This window comes from Haliotis rufescens, unplaced genomic scaffold (genome assembly GCF_023055435.1).
Source record: "Haliotis rufescens isolate VD_foot unplaced genomic scaffold, xgHalRufe1.0.p SCAF_3, whole genome shotgun sequence".
NCBI classification, from domain to species: domain Eukaryota; kingdom Metazoa; phylum Mollusca; class Gastropoda; order Lepetellida; family Haliotidae; genus Haliotis; species Haliotis rufescens.
This window is the reverse complement of record NW_025964001.1, coordinates 61,541,768-61,564,403: the sequence shown is the minus strand read 5'-3', so window position 1 is coordinate 61,564,403 and position 22,636 is coordinate 61,541,768. Positions and strand designations below refer to the sequence as shown.

Sequence of the window (22,636 nt, the reverse complement as noted above, 5' to 3'; positions counted from 1 at the left end):
TGGCATTTAAAGAAATATATGGGAAAGCACTTAAAGGTCATTATAATCAACTGTTTATATCGAAATAATGAAAAGTTCAACAAACACCGATTTTGGGAATTGATATTCATTTCGTGTTTGAAAAAAGACTTTGATTAAATGCATCTTGGTGAAGCCTGTTTAGTTCAAGAAAGTTGTGAAAGTGTTTGAAAAAGTTCTTGTTGATTGTCAAACATGTTGTCAGGTATCATTTTAAAAGTCTTTAGTGATGTTTTAGGTGTATAGTGGACCCATGAAGATCTGGGCTGGTATGTCTTCAGCAACCCATGCTTGCCTTAAAAAGCAACTAAGATTTTCGTAAAAGGCAACTAACGGGATGGGGTGGTCAGGCTCGCTGACTTGGTTGATGCATGTCATCGTATACCAATTGCGTGGATCGATGCTAATGATATCAAACACTGAGTTGTCTGGTCCAGACTGGATTATTTACAGACCGCTGTCATATAGCTAGAATATGACTGAGTGCTACGTTAAATAACAAACACACAAAAGGTATATAGTTATAACATTATGACTTTGATATTTGAATCAAATTATGATTATAATGATAATTTAGATATTTATGTATCTGTTCCAAACTTGTGCTCAAAAGTGCTTTTAGTCATAGGCTTGTGTCACAGATAGGTTTTGAGTTGTGCATGAATGAGTTCAGATTGTCACTTTTCCTGATGACATTTGGAAGGGAATTCCATTGTGATATATATGACATGAAAATTAACATGTTTTCTACAACCCATGAAATATACAAGTAATTGTCTGCAATGAAATATACATGTAATCAATCATCAAGCCATATAATACGTTATCAACAACCCATGAAATATACATGTTATTGACATGCAATGAAATACACAAGATATCAACAACCCTGAACTCTATTGACCAGAGGGCAGAAACCTGACCCCTGATCAATAACGTCTAATTACGAGGTGTAATATATTGGCTGACAGCAGGTCTTGACTTTATCCCTGTTGTCAACACACCGAGATCGGCGATGACTGCTACTCATCTTCCGCCATTACAGCCGGACTAAAAGCCATTGACATTGATTCCCTGCAATAGATAACTGTAGCAGAGGGATATACTTAGAGTGGTACATGCAAACATGGGGATGGGAGATCATGTGGATCATAATCTATATATAGTAGCTGATTGCTAATCTAGTCAAAGGAGTTAATGTGATTTTGTAGCTGAGTCCAAGCAGATTGTCACCAGGTGATTATTTGTGTGAGGTATCGGTAAGAATCATGCCAACTGGTGTATGTTCTCTGTAGACAAGTTATTGAAATGCTCTTGTAATGTTCAAATGATGATGTGTGAGCAGAAGCTGTATCTAAAATACATTAGAATATGCTAATTCCTGGTAAAATAATAACTTTGGATACAATTCCGTCCAACCATTGCATTTGTTTGTTTGTTTGTTTGTTGTTTAACAACGCTCTCAGCAATATTCCAGCTATATGGCAGCAGTCTGTAAATAATCGAGTCTGACAGACGATCCAGTGATTGATATCATGAGCATCGATCCACACATTTGGAAAACGATGACATGCATCAACCAAGTCAGCGAGCCTGACCACCTGATCCCGTTAGTCGCCTCTTATGACAAGCATAGTCACCTTTAACGACAAGAAAGGGTTGCTGAAAACCTATTTCTACCCCGGATCTTCACTGGTCACCTGACTAACGTGACTAAGGAAACACTTAATTTTTGGTATACAGGTGCTGTTGTACAATGCGATCTTAGCGCTAATGTAATCGTAATAATTGCTGAATTGTGAGAAATCTTTCAGAAGCCACAAGGTGTAGGAGTCTGAGACATCGATATGTGCAGCAACACACAGGGGACAGATTTGTTCTTGCCATTAGAAAGAGAATAAATGTTTTCAGGACTTGGTAAAAATTAATTAAAACTTGTTCATGACATGGAATGTGTTTTGTTTTGTTGCCCTGCAGTTAGGTAATGTGTAAAAGCTTCATCTTCTGAGGGAGCAGATGTTCAGCAGCCCGGGGAAAGGTTGTTATCCCCCACCACAGGTGGAAGGGGGATATAGGAATGGGTGCTGTCCATTTGCCTTCCGTCCTTCTGTCTTTCATGTTTCGTTTCCAGAGCAGAACTCAATAACCATGCGAGATACCGTAACCAAACTTGGCACATAGATAGGTCAAGTGGTGAACTGGTGCCTTTTGACAGTTTGGGATTTAAAAAAAAAAATTTTTTCGAGTTTCCACAGCAAAGACTTTGACTTTGATGCGCTGGAGGCAGAGCTTGTTTCTGGAGCAGATCTTGGAACTGTACACTATTTCTTACCTTGCACACAACTGGACGTGTCATATTAGCGGGGAATATGAGTATTTCATGCTTGTTCATATTAGAGGATGTCGTACAATAGAATTCTTTGGGACTTATGTTGGCATATGTCACCAGATGGAAAAAAAACAGTTCACTATTTGCATATTTCAGGGTATCGGTGACATGAACCTGGCCTATCAAAGTTTCCGGATGGCCCTTGCTAGCAACAACGACCACGCTGAGGCTTATAACAACCTGGGTGTCCTGGAGCTGAGACGAGGGCATATAGAACAGGTGGGTCCAGTATGAGGAAATATAGAACACTAGGGTCATGGTGTCCTCAACACAACAGTTGTCTGTCCAGTATGAGGACACATAGAACACTGGGGTCATGGTGTCCTCAACACAACAGGTGTCTGTCCAGTATGTGGACATATAGAACACTAGGGTCATGGTGTCCTCAACACAACAGTTGCCTGTCCAGTATGAGGACATATAGAACACTAGGGTCATGGTGTCCTCAACACAACAGTTGTCTGTCCAGTATGAGGACACATAGAACACTAGGGTCATGGTGTCCTCAACACAACAGTTGCCTGTCCAGTATGAGGACATATAGAACACTAGGGTCATGGTGTCCTCAACACAACAGTTGCCTGTCCAGTATGAGGACATATAGAACACTAGGGTCATGGTGTCCTCAACACAACAGTTGCCTGTCCAGTATGAGGACATATAGAACACAAGGGCCATGGTGTCCTCAACACAACAGTTGCCTGTCCAGTATGAGGACACATGGAACACTAGGGTCATGATGTCCTCAACACAACAGTTGTCTGTCTAGTATGTGAACATATAAGTCACTAGTGTATTGGTGTCAACACAACAGTTGCCTGTCCAGTATGAGGACATATAGAACACTAGGGTCATGGTGTCCTCAACACAACAGTTGCCTGTCCAGTATGTGGACACATAGAACACTAGGGTCATGGTGTCCTCAACACAACAGTTACCTGTCCAGTATGAGGACATATAGAACACTAGGGTCATGATGTCTTCAACACAACAGTTGTCTGTCCAGTATGAGGACATATAGAACACTAGGGCCATGGTGTCCTCAACACAACAGTTGCCTGTCCAGTATGAGGACATATAGAACACTAGGGCCATGATGTCCTCAACACAACAGTTGCCTGTCCAGTATGAGGACACATGGAACACTAGGGTCATGATGTCCTCAACACAACAGTTGTCTGTCTAGTATGTGAACATATAAGTCACTAGTGTATTGGTGTCAACACAACAGTTGCCTGTCCAGTATGAGGAAATATAGAACACTAGGGTCATGGTGTCCTCAACACAACAGTTGCCTGTCCAGTATGAGGAAATAGAGAACGCTAGAGTCATGGTGTCCTCAACACAACAGTTGCCTGTCCAGTATGTGGACACATAGAACACTAGGGTCATGGTGTCCTCAAAACAACAGTTGCCTGTCCACTATGAGGACACATAGAACACTAGGGTCATGGTGTCCTTAACCCAACAGTTGCCTGTCCACTATGAGGACACATAGAACACTAGGGTCATGGTTTCCTCAACACAACAGTTGCCTGTCCAGTATGAGGACATATAGAACACTAGGGTCATGGTTTCCTCAACACAACAGTTGCCTGTCCACTATGAGGACACATAGAACACAAGGGTCATGATGTCTTCAAAGCAACAGTTGCCTGTCCGGTATGAGGACACATAGAACACTAGGGTCATGGTGTCCTCAACACAACAGTTGCCTGTCCAGTATGTGGATATATTGAACACTAGGGTCATGATGTCCTCAACACAACATTTGCCTGTCCAGTATGAGGACATATAGATCACTAAGGTCATGGTGTCAAGACAACAGTTGCCTGTCCAGTATGAGGACATATAGAACACAAGGGTCATGATGTCCTCAACGCAACAGTTGCCTGTCCAGTATGAGGTGTAGAACACTAGGGCCATGGTGTCCTCAACACAACAGTTGTCTGTCCAGTATGAGGACATATAGAACACTAGGGTCATGGTGTCCTCAACACAACAGTTGTCTGTCTAGTATGTGAACATATAAGTCACTAGTGTATTGGTGTCAACACAACAGTTGCCTGTCCAGTATGAGGACATATAGAACACTAGGGTCATGGTGTCCTCAACACAACAGTTGCCTGTCCAGTATGTGGACACATAGAACACTAGGGTCATGGTGTCCTCAACACAACAGTTACCTGTCCAGTATGAGGACATATAGAACACTAGGGTCATGGTGTCCTCAACACAACAGTTGTCTGTCCAGTATGAGGACATATAGAACACTAGGGTCATGGTGTCCTCAACACAACAGTTGCCTGTCCAGTATGAGGAGTGAGTGAATATGGTTTTACGCCGCTTTTAGCAATATTCCAGCAATATCACGGCGGGGGACACCAGAAATGGGCTTCACACATTGTACCCATGTCGGGAATCAGTATGAGGACATATAGAACACTAGGGTCATGGTGTCCTCAACACAACACTTGACTGTTCAGTATGTGGACACATAGAACACTAGGGTCATGGTGTCCTCAACTCAACAGTTGCCTGTCCAGTATGAGGACACATAGAACACTAGGGTCATGGTGTCCTCATCAGTGTAATAATGACTCTATTAATGAGACTATGATGACTTCCTGCACCGCCACCACATGCACTGGTGCACAATGTTTTGTGCACTTGGAGAAGTTCTCACAGGGCGGCATGTTTGTAATTTGAATAAATTAGAGTAAATATAGTGCGAAATTACAGGATGTGGTCAAAGTCACAATGTAAATACCATGATGACACATGCTGTGTACTGACAACATGGACCTAGGCCATCCATACTGTGGAAGATGGGATGCTGAGAAAGAAAACTACAGAGCAGAATTTCACAATAGGTGGGAACTTTCAGATATTGGAGGGGGCGGTCGGGTAGCCTAGTGGTTAAAGCGTTCGCTCGTCACGCCGAAGACCCGGGTTCGATTCCCGACATGGGTACAATGTGTGAAGCCCATTTCTGGTGTCCCCCGCCGTGATATTGCTGGAATATTGCTAAAAGCGGCGTAAAACCATACTCACTCACTCACTCAGATATTGGAGACCTGGATCATTGACTGAATACATCAGAGGCCTGGATTATTGACTGAATACATCAGAGACCTGGATTATTGACTGAATACATCAGAGACCTGGATTATTGACTGAATACATCAGAGGCCTGGATTATTGACTGAATACATCAGAGGCCTGGATTATTGACTGAATACATCAGAGGCCTGGATTATTGACTAAATAAATCAGAGACCTTGATCATTGATGAATACATCAGAGACCTTGATCATTGATGAATACATCAGAGACCTTGATCATTGATGAATACATCAGAGACCTGGATCATTGACAGGATACATCAGAGGCCTGGATTATTGACTGAATACATCAGAGACCTGGATCATTGACTGGATACATCAGAGGCTTGAATCATTGACTGAATACATCAGAGGCCTGGATTATTGACTGAATACATCAGAGGCCTGGATTATTGACTGAATACATCAGAGGCCTGGATTATTGACTGAATACATCAGAGGCCTGGATTATTGACTGAATACATCAGAGACCTGGATCATTGATGAATACATCAGAGACCTTGATCATTGATGAATACATCAGAGACCTGGATCATTGATGAATACATCAGAGACCTGGATTATTGATTGAATACATCAGAGGCCTGGATTATTGACTGAATACATCAGAGACCTTGATCATTGACTGAATACATCAGAGACCTGGATCATTGATGAATCCAACAGAGACCCGTGTTACTGACTGAATACATCAGAGACCTGGATCATTGACTGAATACATCAGAGACCTGGATTATTGACGAATACATCAGAGACCTGGATTATTGACTGAATACATCAGAGGCTTGGATTATTGATGAATACATCAGAGACCTGGATCATTGATGAATACATCAGAGGCTTGGATCATTGACTGAATACATCAGAGCCTTGGATCATTGACTGGATACAACAGAGACCTTGATCATTGCCTGAATACATCAGAGACCTGGGTTACTGACTGGATACAACAGAGACCTTGATCATTGCCTGAATACATCAGAGACCTGGGTTCCTGACTGAATACATCAGAGACCAGGATCATTGACTGAATACATCTGTGACATGGATCATTCATTGAATATATCAGAGACATGGATCATTGATTGAATACATCAGAGACCTGGGTTACTGACTGGATACAACAGAGACCTTGATCATTGCCTGAATACATCAGAGACCTGGGTTACTGACTGAATACATCAGAGACCTGGACCAGTGACTGAATACATCTGTGACATGGATCATTCATTGAATATATCAGAGACATGGATCATTGATGTATCCAGTCAATGATCAAGGTATCTGATGTATTAAGTCAAAGACATGGATCATTAACTGAATTCATCAGAGACCTTGATCATTAACTGAATTCATCAGAGACCTTGATCATTGGCTGGATACATCAGAGACCTGGATCATTGATGAATACATGAGACCTGGATCATTGACTGTAATCAGAGGTCTGGCTTATTTTATAACCTTCCTGACTTACCTCTGAATAATGGAAATGACCAGCTGAGGGATGTCAGACTAGAGTGCCACAACCATTCTCCAATTGTCCATCACTCAAAGTGATTATTAAGGTTCATGTATACAAGACAAATCAATACAGGAGGATACATTGCATTGAAAGCAGTAAGGCAGAAGACAAATGTCTTTTCCCCAGCAGCAAGACTTGTTCCCAGACAACCCCAAGCTCTAACTTTGCCCGTCAAAGATCCGATAACATTTCAGTAACAGTTACCAAGCCTGCAGCTTGAAAGGCTTTGTATGAAATCCAATATTCATGAATGGTGACGGCCCAACCCAACATTTATCACAAGTATGGTCATACAGATGACATGATTTGTCTGTCTTCATCAGATATTGTGCTGTATCAGCAGTTATTACATGTTTCCCATCTGTCATATAGACCATATCTTCAGGTCTTAATATGCAGTATGCAAAACTTAAAATCAAGGTGTGAGAGTATGTATTATTTACTTACTTAAGACATACCGTTTGTTATCTCCTATTTCAAATATTGTAACCTGTCTTCGTCATCTTCAGTGTATGTCAGTACATGGACCATATCTCAAGCTCCTTGTTGGACATTGGGAGACCTGAATGTTCGGTCTATCCTTCCATTGTGTGGATCTGGAAACACAATATGAACTTATCTGTAGCCAAGCATTGTTCTGCAACAGGTCCTACCCAGCGTGTAATTAAACATTGCCAACAAGCCTAACTCCTCGTCTTGCTGCTTAAGGAAATATACTTGAACTCGAATTGGCTCCCATTGATATCAAGAGCCATTCTAGCTCCAGAGTGATTCCAAATTTGTCAATGAGGGAGCATTTTGATGAATTCTTCAATTGATTTCTACTTGAAATTCTCCCCGGTAATGAGCATACATGTATGAAGAAGATGCAAAGTGATGCTTGGGCAGTAAATTTCCCGCCTGGGAATAAATGGTTGAAGAATTAATGGGATTTCTATGTATAAGAAGTCATGCTGCATTACTCTTGTGGTTGGAGATGTTACTGTAGGCCTGTCAAGTGGCAGAGATGTTCCGCTTCTTGCTATCTTGTGGAATTGGCTTACAGAACGTCCAGCTTAATTTCACTGCTATTACGGAAGTAGATTTTATGTTAACCAATGTCTAATCAATAGATTAAGAAAATAGGATTTCAAATAAATTTTTATGAAGCTTGGTTTCAGAAACATTTGAAATGATGCTTTGATATTCATTTACCAATATTAGATTAAACCTTTTGGTTGTGATATCATGAGGAATTTAACTTACAAGTTGGTTACTTTTAAATTTGTAAATAGATTTAGTCCCGCATGGAATTATAGTAATAATAGTCCATTTTTATTGCACATATTTCTCCACCACACAGGGGCATGCTCAAGCGCTACTATTACCACAGTCATATGATCAGTATGATCTCAACAATCATTTTCAGCTCCCTAGGAAGTATACAACCCATGCTGCCTGTTAGGCGCTAGAAGGTTAACAACTACACTGCCATCACATCCTACCGGGTACCCATTCACTGCTGGGTAAATAGAGGCCCAAGGAGACGCCATGTGTGTTACATATGCTTCAGTGTGGGGCAGGACCAAAGCCAAGGAAACTCTCAGGCTCCAGGCTGCCGAACGCGGCCACCCATTCAAGGACTCTCCAGGACAGACGTTGCTTAACTTCACCTGATTTGTGACCTGTGCGCTGTGCACAGGACCAAGAAGGTGTACGAAAGGTTCAATCGTCTTGGTGACACATTCTGGTTAATGGTGAGGTTGCTTTTGGTGAGCGCCAAGTGATCATTCTTTCCCATGCATGCAACTGAGATGATGACATCATCGGCACCATCCTCATTTAGGGCGGGGTAGCCCAGTGGTTTAAGCTTTGGCTCGTCCTGTTTAGGACAAGGTTCAATTCCCTGATGTGTGCGATGTGCCCATTTTTTATGTCCCCTGCTGTGATATGACGACTATATTGTAAGTCCCGAACCCTCTCTTCCCGACCCGTGAAGATCCGGGTTAGAATCCGGTTGCCGGTTGCCGTTAAAGGCTACTATGCTTGTCGTAAGAGACGACTAATGGGATCGGTGGTCAGACTCGCTGACTTGGTCGAATTGCGTGGATCGATGCTCGTGATATTAATCACTGGATTGTCTGGTCCAGACTCGATTATTTACAGACCGCCGTCATATAGCTTGTATATTTCTGAGTGCGGCGTTAAACAACCAACCAACCAACCAACCAACCCTCTCTTCCTTACACGTGTCCGTTGCTTTCACCAAAGTGTATTAAATAATGCTGAGTACTAGGGTTCAATTCCCTGATGGGGACACGGGGCACCCAGTCGTCTTAGGCGCCGTGATTCGCTGTGTAGTGTTGGGTCCCTTGGGCATGTCAGAAACCTATGGTTGTGGGTTCGAATCCCGGTTCACACCGAATATCACCATATCCGTGTCAGCACCATACCCGTGCTCGTGGGTTTCACCGAAGTGGTAAACATCTGAGACCTGCATCACTTTGGGCTTTCCTCCCACATTAAGCTGACACACCATGATATAACTGCAATACTGTTAAAAGCAGCGTTAAACCCAACTCACTCACTCACTCACTCAATTCCCTGATCTGTGCGATGTGCCCATTTATGATGTACCCTGCTTATTTAAGTTCAGTTAGCACAACAGCATTAACCTCTTCTTTTCATCAATTACTGTAAATCTTGAAATTAACGTGAGCGTGAATTAAATGCAAAAAATGCATTGTCATTCAAACACTAATTACATCCTGTGAATTGTCACTGCTTGGGTCAAGACAAGACAGACGCCACCCACGCAACACGGTGTCTTTGTTCTTTGCCACTGCATCAAAGGCTGACATGGGCCAGCGCACATGTATTGTTTTAGCAGAGGTACTCTACTCAGAGCTAATAAGCAGTGCTATTTGGTGTGTGATTGGATTGATGTAAGGTTGGATTAAAGTGAGGATTCTCCTGTAAACCTGACAGAGGACGTTTTCTTTAGATATAAATCCACTGATGCTTGAGAGGAGGGGGGTGTCACATTGATATTGAGTCGCATTTTTGGCTAGGGGCCAGCGGTCGCATTCTTTTGGAGACGCATTAATTTCACGATTTACAGTTCCGTATTCGACGTAATAAACACCCAGGGCGCTCTCAAAACTAGAAATAGGGGCTCTTATTAGAATATTATTTTGGTGGAAAAAAAACAGAGTTGAAAGATACATTTCGTGGTTTATGCTGACAGCCTGAAATGTTTACATACGACAGATATATTTTTCCAGAATTTAATTGCCCATAATTAAGGGTGCATATAACACACAAGTGCGTATTATACGCGAATAAATAAGTCTTGTGATCAATCAGTAGGGGGGTGCTAATTGGGATTGTTCACTAGCCAATATATTAGCAAATATCGCCGTGGGCGCTTATTAGAGCGGGGCGCTTATTACGTCGAATACGGTCTCTACAATTTAGTTGATATCTATCTTAGGAATACATAGTTTGATTCCATGACTACAGAGCTGTGGGTACACTTAAATACTTCCAGATGTATTGACAATACGACTGCCATCAGAAATTTCACATAAATGATCCAGGTCTCTGATGTATCCTAGTCTTTATGTATTAAATCATTTCCACCAATGTCATTGAAGCATGACGTGCACCTTCGTGTGGTTGTATCCCTGATGGCTTGTACTGAGTCATGAGCGTCTGTGAATCACCCTGCAACCTGTCTGTGAGTAATGAAAACTTCGTCCTTCATGCAGGTAATGGTTTTGATGGTCAGCGGCTGGTAGCTAGGGGAGATTCTCAACAGACATCATGCAAGTGCCCCAGGCTCAGAAAACTGAGGAATTGGGGCAGTTATCAACTCTTGTTAAAACCATAAACAGCAAGTTAAATTTGTTGTCAGAAATAGAGCAGTTGTGAACAAACTTAGTTTAAACATTAATGAATCTATAACTGTTTCTGTAATAATTCCTGTGCAATTATATTCCCCTTCTACTCTGCTGGTTTGTTTAAACAGTTCGGCAATTCTGTCATGTTAATTTTCGGTTTAGAAGGGAGCACTTTAAAAGATTACCTACGGATTGGTCTACAAGTAGGTGCATATTGGAGCAGGGAGATTAATAGGGTGAATATGGAGGTTTTAACGAAACAGACTTGTTATTGTCAATAATGTCAGTTGTCAAAGACAGAAAGCAACTGTTTTTGTGAAATGTCCACAAAGTAATCTATCCATGAATGTGCCACCACTCACCAGTGGCATGATATGTGTTGATTTGTTTCGGGACTTTCTTGCATAAAGTTACTTCTCCGATATTTATCAATAATTGATCGATATTGAGTTAGCGATTATCGATCTCTATCATCTTTATTGATAGCCAGCCCTAGTAATTAATGTGTAAAATGTTCACAGAGCAATTGTAGGACCAGAGCAATGTCTCCAAAGTCTTTGGCAAGTTTTGTTCAGCACCTACATGAAAAGGTCCCAAGTTTAACAAGAATTGGATTCAAAGGGGATTCAAGACTCTTCAGAACGTATGTCAGCTGTGACCATCAGGCTGCTACTACTGAAACTGCTGTCTGTGGTGTTATGGAAGGAGCTTACATCAGCACCTCTTGGCATATCTCTGTATGTGTAGCACTCATCTAGGAACTAATTTAAAAAATTTCTTTGGTATATCTAGCAGTTTTAGATACGCGGTTATGTTCTACACAGATATCTTTGTTTCTCATTAAGGGTGTGCGGTCTCTGATCCTTGTGTTATCACACTGTTGGTATGAATATAGACACAGAACACAAACCCTGGGTAACTGCAGTGTACATCATCATCATCATCATCATCATCATCATCATCATCATCATAATAGGTCTATTTATATTGTGCTGTATCGACACCACAGGGGCATGCTCGAAGCACTACACTACTATTACCCCGGTCAGTGGATCAGTGTGCACTCAACCATCATTCTCAACTCCCTAAGGAGTATACAACACCAGTAGCTGCTGTAGTAGTAACAGACTGAGTGAGTGAGTTGGTTTAACATGGCTTTCAACAGTATTCCAGTTACTGGTATATCATGGTGTGTCAGGTTGATGTGGAGGAAAGCCCAATGTGATGCTGGTCATAGACATTTACCACTTCGGTGAAACTCACGAGCATTGTATGGGTCATAGTTAATGAGTTTGGTTTAACAGACACTTTGAACATTATAATCACTGGATCGTCTGGTTCAGACTAAATTATTTACAGACCGCTGTCATATAGTTTGAATATTGCTGCGTGCAGAGTTAAACAACAAACTAAAAAGAATCAAGGTTAACTGTGTTAAAAGGCACCAAGAGTTTCCTCCACATCTGCACTGACCAGCATACAGGCTTGACCACGAGCCCAGAGTCAATTATGTACTCAACCTTTCTGGCCCTCATGTTGTGGGCATTACTGTCCAAAATCTTAATTGATGATACCTTTCAGGCAACCGATTGCTGAATGCGAAGTCACTTTTATCTTTGTATCTTATCAGCAAGTGAACATGAATTACTATGACAAGCAATCATATTACTGACTTTCTTTCATAGCTGAACTAGTTGAACAGATCGATCCTTAGAATCCTGATGGATATCGGAGGTCTGCTGACTCCATGTAGAATAACGGTAGATCATATTGATTTATGGAAACCCACATTATGATGTCCCGGAATGTAGAAATACTATTAGCTAATTGTTTTTAAACCAGTCTACAATTAAGCAGTACCTCCCCAGCCACATCACTGAATTAAAGAACCATTTGTAGCACACTGATGCCTTGGTAGGAGAGGCGAGGAAACTGGGCTGTGTCTACACTTGTGGATGTGTGACTTGCCAGGGTTGTCTGATAGTCTGAAAGCATCAGCACACTACCTCTACTAATTGGGTTTTTTAACATTCTCAATCCAGTTGTGGCCTATTGTGTGTCATGTCTTGAATAGAGTAACACCTTGGCAAAAAGAAGAAATAGATTGAACCATTACTGATTTAGGATTGTGTCGAGGTTGGTAATTATATCATCCTATGTATCTGTTTAGGTGACACGTTGACAAGTTCATGAATATTGTACCAGCTTTTAGTGATGTTAGTTTTGAAAGTATGTGGTAAAATTCATCCCTTGGTGGCCAGAACCTTCCTGTGAAGCCATTATTTAGATATTTATGGCATCACAGATCCGTTTGTCAGAGTCAGAAGTCGGAGGAGGGAATGCTAACTTTATTATTTGAGACTGGATCACAAATGTTTGTATAAATATTACCTGACTCTGTGTTATAGAATGTTCTAACAGATTCACATGATCTGGAACTTTCTTTCAAGCAACTCCCTGGATATTCTACTTTCTACTTTGTCAGCCTGCAAATAGTCATGTGATAGTTCACTATCCTTCCCCAATTAGTCCAAGAAACACACTTGAGCGAGACTGTTTGAGTTTGTTATTTGTGCAGTGGTTAAACATGTAAGACTGCCTCACCCTGCTGGCAGGAATCCATGCTCATGCTATTGACCACTAGTTTGCCTGATCAGGCTGGCTGCTTGACACTGCATGAAGACCCAGGGAAGAATGTCGGCAAGGTCATTGTTGATAATAGGCTAGTGTTGTAGATTTGCCTTCATACTGCTCTCCCATGTTAAAAAAGGGGTGGCAGGGTAGCTTTTTCTCATCTAACTAAAAACCAAGACCTGATACCCTGATGGGTGCAATATGTGATGATGATGATGATGATGATGGAGATTTAACGAGCGCCTCGCACTCAGTGTCCAATGCAATCTGTTCTGGAAGATAATTGATAATTGTTGACATTTTGTATTTACCTGAGTTAACAACCATTTACTATGCTGGGTTGCGTTGGGAGAGGGGTGAGGGGTTGTTGATACTTGAATTTTTACTAGAGACAAAATATGTGAAATGTTTTCGGACATTGCTTCAAGAGATCATTTTTTTTCCTCTTAAAAAAAACCCTAACAGCCCAGAATATCCAATGGTCAGTCCCAAAGGACCCTGTGGAGTTCATCCAGGTGGAGACCCTTGGTGTGTCAGCACCTCACCATTCTCTTGGGTTTCACGAAGGCGGTAACACCTCCATAACTTTGTCCCTTTCAGCTTTCCACCCCTTTGATTTGAACATATAATACTGTATATATACAGCAGTAAAAACCACAACTCACTTCAACAGAGATCTGGGCATTGGGAGACATCACAACCTCGACCTCAGGAGACCTCTCTGCTCCCCAAATCTCCAGTAATGAGGATCCCAGGGAGACAGGGAGAGCACCATACATCACAGTGATGAGGATTCATCACTCACCATGTCCTGGCTGGACAATAACCAACCCTGCCACGAGCTGGCAAGATGTAGGGTCCAGACACTGTTCCATCCTTTGCTGTTGTTTAGTGTGTGGAGCAAGGTTGTTGACCCCTCTGGTTTATGGGATCAGTGTTCGTAAGTTCCAGAGAAGCCTCCGACATTCACTGCCTGAAAGATCTCCGGCCACATTGTTTACAGAATATTTGTTGATATATAAAGGTGGTATCTTGGACATTTGTTAACACAAGGGCAATGTCATTTGTAGATATTTCTTAAAGATACATGTAAGGTTAGGATATATGAAACTACAGATGAAGTGGTGCTTAACTTTTATTTTCCAGTTACCGTATTCGACGTAATAAGCATCCAGGGCGCTCTCAAAATTAGAAAGAGTGGGCTCTTATTAGAATATTATTTTGATGAAAAAGAACATAGTTGAAAGATAAATTTTATGGTTTATGCTGACAGCCTGAAATGTTATTTTTATATTATAAAATCATATTTTAAATATTAAATATTTTATATTTAAAAAAATATTTTTCCAGAATTTAATTGCCCATAAATAAGGGTGCATATAACACATGTGTGCGTATTATACCGAATAAATAAGTCTTGTGTACATTGATCAGTTGGAAGGGATGCAAATTGGGTTCATTCACTATCCACTATATCGGCAAATATCGCCGTGGGCGCTTATTACGTTGAATACGGTATATGTTTTTATATTGCCTGATTGTGGTGTTTAAACACAACCCTGTTCCACAACCCCAAGAGCCTGTTATCAAAGATGACCTGAAAGAAAATTCATCAGAAGGACTTTTGAAAGAATAATTAGTTGTTCTTCAAGTATCACATGACTATTTGTATGACAAGTTGAACAACTGGTCAGGTGACCCGTGAAGATCCGGGGTAGAATAGGTCTTCAGCAACCCATGCCTGCTGTAAAAGGTGACTATGCTTGTTGTAACAGGCGACTAACAGGATCGGGTGGTCAGGCTCGCTGACATGGTTGATGCATGTCATCGTATTCCAATTTGTGGATCGATGCTCATGATATCAATCACTGGATTGTCTGGTCCAAACTCAATTATTTACAGACCGCCGTCATATAGCTGGAAAGTTGCTGAGTGCAGCGTTAAACAACGAACAAATGAACAAACAAACAAAACAAATGTTTGTCAGGTTCTACCTCAGACTTGCCTTTGCTGATATATAGTCCACACTCCAATCACAGCACGTATACTCTGTATTGATCAAGTCTGTTCTTCAAGCACTGTTATAAGTTGTGAGTTTGCCGGTCGGCAGTTTATTGTGATGGACCAGTCATACTGCTGATTGATGCGACATAAAGTGAAGTGTATGCATAGATGATGTGAGTGCAGAGTGATGGGGAAATATTGGGATGTGTTGGGATGAAGATAGAACATGACACAGCATATATGTCATAGGGCGGGGTAACTCGGGCACTCAGGTCAGGTTGGCCCTGAGTAGGACCTGGGTACCCACAGGGCTACCAGGATCTGGGGTTAGTCACGTGATTCATTGTTTAATGACAACAACAACAACATGTCATGGTTACACTGCATGTCGCTAATGTTCGTGATTTATTTGGTTCAAACTTGATTAGCTACAGGCTAATTTAAATTTTAGCTTAAATTTTAAACATTTTAAGAAAAGAAAAGATTTTCTTTGAGAAATGTTCGCTTTTCTTTCTGATTGAACATTCTTTCTGACTTTTTTACATTTTAGTGTATGCATGATCAGATCGTTTTAGAAGTTAATTAAAAAATTTAAAAATTTGCCAGGGCTCTGGTAAAACAATTCCCAATCGGACAATTTGTACCCTACTTAAGGCCTATTACAGCAGGTACCGGTGCCTGGTAGGGTTGGGTAATGGGGGGTCGGGTACCTGGGTCGTAAATTTGGACTCGTCCCTGCCCTAATATGAAGCTGGTGAACATAAAGTGTTTTGAGGATCTCATGTGAAATTTTGTTGATGCAGCATGAAACAGGCGATCAATGCCCCTGTGTCTGGTCTGGATGTTGTAGGTTGTGATGTTCGGCGTGGAGGTGGATCTGTACATGGCCCATTGATCAAAACACATTGATCGTAACGTGTTTGTAGTGGTGTCAGTAGAGACTGCTCCTGTAGACCAACCAGCTGGTATTGTAGTTTACATTTGTGAACAGCTAAGAAAAATACAAGCCCCATGGGTTAGAATTGGTTCCATGCATCAACCACGTCAGCCAGCCTGACCACCCTATCCCGTTAGTCGCCTCTTACGACAAGCATAGTCGCTTGTTGCGGCAAGCATGGGTTGCTGAAGACCTGTTCTACCCCGGATCTTCACGGGTCCACCCAGCTGGGATATGATGACATGCATCAACCACGTCAGCGAGCCTGACCACCCTATCCCGTTAGTTGCCTCTTACGACAAGCATAGTCGCCTGTTGCGGCAAGCATGGGTTGCTGAAGACCGATTCTACCCCGGATCTTCATTGTGCCATCATATAGTCAGGGGCACTTTGGTCATAGGATCAGGCTTACATGGGATCAGGTGGTTATAATTCATGACATGACAGATGTAGCCATCATAAATAAAGGGGGATCCAGGGGGATCCAGGGGTCCTTGTGGTTTGCTGTTTGAATCTTGGGAACCTCTATATTTTTAACATTTAACATTATGACAAAAGAATACGTTCCATGAATAATTTCGTTCAGTCGTTGTTCTTGCTGTCAACCACTGGTTTTCTGGTTAAAACCTGATAAGTTATAGCCTGCAACAACATAGCAGTCATATTGCTGTTGTTGTATTGCGGATTGGGAATGCAACCAGATTTGCAGAGGCCTTTGTTATTGTACATTAAAGCCCATCCAGCAGACTGACCCATCAAAGGGACGTTGTGTCCACTATGATCATTATGTTTCAAACAGATATATGTTAGAACTGCAGCATGTCAGAGCCAGGCCCTTATCGTGCAGGACAAGTAATTCTCCCAGTAAACGTCCTTCAAACAGGGTCATGATCATATCCATACATCTTCCGAGAGTTAGGAGACATTTATGAGCAGTCATAACCGTCAGAGGTAGCTTCAGCAGTGTTTAGACATGCAGTGTGCTTCATGTATGAGGCGGAGGTTGTCGGGAGACCTGATGTGGAAACGTTTTGGGGAGACCTCGAGGTCGACTCAACATGGGAGGTGGTCTCCGTAGTTTCCAGTGAAGCCATTCTGTTGATAGGATCTGAAAGTTTGCATATGGACAAATTAGTACTCTGAAGTGATAGTACCTTAGTAATTTATTAGTTATTCTACCATGAAATTACTCAATTCTGATTGGTCAACCAGAGATAGTCAAATCACAATAAACCCCCTCTGTTTGAAACAGCCAATTTGATAGTCACATCAACATGCAAGCAAAGAGAGCTTGGAATATGGTGCTTTTCTATATACGACTGATGTCAATATCTATTGCATCGCAATGAGTGATATGACGTCATAATGGTGGTGTATGGTGTAGAACGAAAGCCTTTCAAAGCTTGCTTAGTTTTCTTTAGGGTGCCCACCTCATGTTAGCTGACCAAGTTGTCGTGGTTATATGCTTTCAATGCCTGTCATATGTTCGAGTGAAGTATTATGGTGTAAACAAACTACTTGAGCATATATAGCGCCATATTTAGTTTAAGGGCTGTTGTTGGTGATTCTGTAATTCAGATCAGAGAGTTTGCATTTTATTTAGTCATGGGAGAATTGAGATAAACAAACTGTGTTTTCAATGTAGAGCTAGGTTACCGGTAGATTTAACCGCGATATATTTAACATTTGAAACCTCATGCTGCATCTTTAGTTCCAGATTTAATTTAGTGCAGTTAAATCTGCACGTAACCCAGCTCTACAATGAAAACACAGTGTGATTATCTCCGAATCATCCTATCTGTTATAGAAATAGCGGAATAGGTTCCTAGTACCGTGTTCCTTTACTTAGCGCTGCAACTGTCCCTCAGTTCATGTTAAAGAATGGCAGTTATCTTAGTGAGGTGAGGTGAAATGGGTTTTTATTATTGCACTTATATAGCGACATTTGGGTGTGGCTGCTTGCCACAGTTTGATATGGATAGTCCACTCAGACACAGTATACTGAGTCGACAGGATTACAAAAAGCACCATGTTTTATCATCTTTTGGTATTCGTCTTAATGCTAAGGGGGCGGTCGGGTAGCAAAGTGGTTAACGTGTTCGCTTGTCACGCTGAAGACCCGGGTTCGATTCCCAACATGGGTACAATGTATGAAGCCCATTTCTGGTGTCCCCCGCTGTGATATTGCTGGAATATTGCTAAAAGCGGCGTAAAACCTCACTCACTCACTCACTCACTCACTCACTCACTCACTCACTCACTCACTCACTCACTCACTCACTCACTCACTCACTCACTCACTCACTCACTCACTCACTGGAATGAAGCCCTTGCTGATTGTGTTGTCAAATTGTTCTTTATGCTATCAACCATTTGTGTTTTTTCTGGTCAGATTTGATTATTAGGACTCCGGCATAAAACAACATTCCATTAATGTATCTAAGCAGTTGCTTGAGTCCTTAATATCACTGACTTCAGTTGTGCGTTCAAGCAGGAACGTTTTATACTCATATATGCAAAAGCATTTTTTTAAAAGTTTAATATCCACTCAAGTACGTCCATTACTGCATGAATATTCTGTCACTGTTGGACTCAATGAATATGTAAACTTTAATCCTATAACATCAAAAGATTGTCACACAAGTTTATGGACATAGAGTGGCGTCTGTATTTATGGTTGTGTGTGGTGCAAGGTTTGAGACAGCGGCATGAAAAAGTTGTCAAATAAGTTCAAAAACACAATTGAGCAGGTGTCGTAACACGGCACAGCGTGGAACACGAAGTATTATAGAGCACACACAGCTCTTTCAGCTTCAGGGAAATAGTTCTTATGAAGTTGCACATAGCTGGCAAATATTTGTATACCTGTAAGTGAATAAATTAGAACGTTGTGATGAATTTAGATGGATCGTTTACTTTCTTTTTTAAGTTAAAAATACACATTTTGAAATTAAAATTAGAATCTTCTTAATGTTTGAGAAATACGATATGTTCGTTTCTCATCATCGTGTCACTGATGGGGAACAAGAGAATATGAAACTACCTCTCATCGTTGTGTACAAGGAGGACATGTTATGTACACATGCCGTTTAAACACATGCAGGCTTTGTTGGAACATGAATAGATTTTCTATGGCCGAATACCTAGATGACATATAGCTAAACTTTGTTGTTTTCGAACTGTTGAATTTCAAAGATTAAGAATTGCTTTGGATTTTGAAGGAGGGCTTTGCCTTTTCTAAACACATTCTTCTTCAAAAGATGAAATTTGATTTAAGTACGTGCTGGAATTTGACAGAGACTCTTATGCTGGAGAGGTGGGAATTTCAAAAGGGTGTGTGATGTTTACATCAGAAAGGAAATTATACGTACTTCATTTCATACTTTCATTCCTTCATTTTGAATCCAGTTTAGGATATGACACCAGCTCTGGCCTGGGGCCTGGGGCTAGTTGCAATTCACAAGGACTACCGGTACTCAAATCGAGAAGGACAGGACCCTGAGTGTCTTGTAACAGTATTGACCCCATATCTCTGATTTTATTCTATCCTTTACACAACTCAACAATTTTGAATAAGTTTGGAGTGGCCAATGTTTGTCTATTTGTTTCATTCATCAAAGCTGATTTTTTTGTCTTGAAAGTTTCACTTGCCAGATATTTTTCCGCTGATATGTCACACATGAAAAAGTTATTTTTTGAGTACTTAATTTTTTGTATCAACAACACAATTAGATGCTAAATTTGATGTTCATATTTCGCCAAATAACCAGTTGGAGCTGTTTCCATGCATAATAAATGTTCTTTTCCTTTTTTGCCTGAAATTAACTCCGTCAGTATTCTGAGAAAAGCTGACCTTTCTCACTCTAGGGTCTGATCTCAAAGGTACCTGGGTTGAGGCTGATGGAATTTACAAAGCATATTATGCCAAAATATATCTGTGATCCATCTTCCAGAGGCAAGGGAGTTAACTAGACTATAAAAGTCCAGTTTCAACCCTTGCTGAATTTCCCTATGGAGTTATTTTTTTGGCTGGACTAAGGATTTTATGCATAGTCCAATCAAAATCGTGTCAGGAAATCGACATCCGGTTTGTCAACTGCCGTGCAGATAGCAATCTCACTAAAATCAGATCTAAGTTCTCGCTGCCGCTCAACAAAGATCTGAGGACATCCCATTACGGGTCACGTCAGAACGACTTTTCGCGACCAATTAAATGACCAGCAAGAAGTCGACATCAGCCAATTAGAAAGCAGCTTTCTCAAGCTTTACGGTACTCGTTTCAACCTGGCGACTTACATTTTGACTGCGCTAAAAAAAATATGTTGACACAGTTCTCGATTAAAATTTTGAAAACTGAACAAACGAACATTCTGCAATGTCTAATACATGGTTGAGGTTGTACGGCAGTGCTTCTCACGTACTGTGCAACGCCTCCTCCGTTCAAATGTTTATCCCACGGGAGCGAGAGATAGACGATAATTTTGACGGAATCAATAACTGTTGTTCGGAATACCCCGTTTTAACATTTTCGAGATTGCATGATTAGAAAACATTCCGACTGTCACTTTCATGATTTGACTTTGACGCTTTGATTGGTCGGATGAAAGGTCGTTCTGACATGATCCGTAATGGGATGTCCTCAGATCTTGGTTTAGCGGTAACGAGAACTAAGATCTGATTTTAATCAGATTGTGCTTATAGGGGTATCCTGTTGATGAAAGCGTTCGCTCATCACACCAAAGGTCCCGGTTTGATTCCCAACATGTGTACAATATGTGAGGCCTATTTCTGGTGTACCCTGTTGTGGTATAGCTGGAATATTGCTAAAAGTGGCGTAAAACCATACTCTCACTCATTCACTTTATTGAGACTTGTAAAACCTTCCTTACTTCAGCTGTTCCCACAAGTCCTGTGGATTATCAATGCTTTAGTGTTTCAATAGTTTTTCTTCTGGCTGGACTGGAGTCAGATTCTTAGGCTGCACCTGTCACCTGTGACGTCAGTATTGACATGAATCAGCTGATCCAGTTATGCAGGAAATATAATGAAATAACATGGAGAATGTGTCACAGAATATGTGCTGTGTCGTCCATTGCGGTCACTCCTGGAGTCTGTATCAGGAGGGAGCACGGGTGGCCCAGTCGTCTAAGGCGCCGTGATTCGCTGTGCAGAGTTGCATCCCTTGGGCACGCCAGAAACCTATGATTGTGGCTTCGCCCGATTATGTTTCTAGGTTTGTCAGCACCATGCCCGTGCTCGTGGGTTTCACCGAAGTGGTAAACGTCTGAGACCTGCATCACTTCAGGCTTTCCTCCCACATTATGCTGACACGCCGTGATGTAACTGGGATACTGTTAAAAGCGGCGTTAAACCCAACTCACTCACTCACTCACTTTATCAGGAATGGGTTCGAGAATGATATAGATACTTGAATATATTTCAGTAACTTAATTTGATACCATTTGAATAAATTTTAATTCTTAGCCCACCTTACTGGAAGTTAGGTTAGGTTATGTCATGGCCTATTTGTCCATCGTCCGTCATGCGTCGTAAACATTTTCTTCTCAGAAAATTGTGGAACAATGACGCTGAAATTTCACATGCTAATGATGACAACCCATTTTGCTCAAGAGGTTCACATCAAATTTTCAATATGGCCTCCATAGCAGCCATATTGAAAAACCTGTTAATCATCATTACTCGGACATTTTATTTAAAACCTAGCTGAAAGTTTGTACATGAGTAGGTAGTGTGACTCAATATATATGTTCTGTATTTTCTGATATTTTAAATTTTGACCTTGATTTGACCTTGATTTGACCTGTGCACTTGGAGCATACTGCAAGCTAAAACTTCTTTTGGTCACTAGTTAGCCATTTCATTTCAAAATGGAAGGAAGTGAGTTAAATTTGTAGTTGTGGGAATCAACACATGTGTCCTATTTTTTGCTTTCCGGGGTAGAATAGGTCTTCAGCAACCCATGCTTGCCGTAAAAGGTGACTATGCTTGTCGTAAAAGGCGACTAACGGGATCGGGTGGTCAGGCTCACTGACTTGTTTGACCCATGTCATCGATCCCAATTGCGTGGATCGATACTCATGATATTAATAACTGGATTGTCTGGTC

General features: G+C 41.3%; 1 protein-coding gene across 1 annotated transcript in view; it reads left to right on the top strand.

Annotated features, from left to right (window-relative positions):
* Positions 1-22,636, top strand: part of LOC124132342 (tetratricopeptide repeat protein 8-like) — an 80,347-nt gene that overhangs the window by 43,636 nt on the left and 14,075 nt on the right. Inside the window, exon 9 of the mRNA XM_048403228.1 lies at positions 2,504-2,626. Coding sequence (XP_048259185.1) covers positions 2,504-2,626 — 123 coding nt within the window. The remainder of the gene's footprint in view (positions 1-2,503; positions 2,627-22,636) is intronic.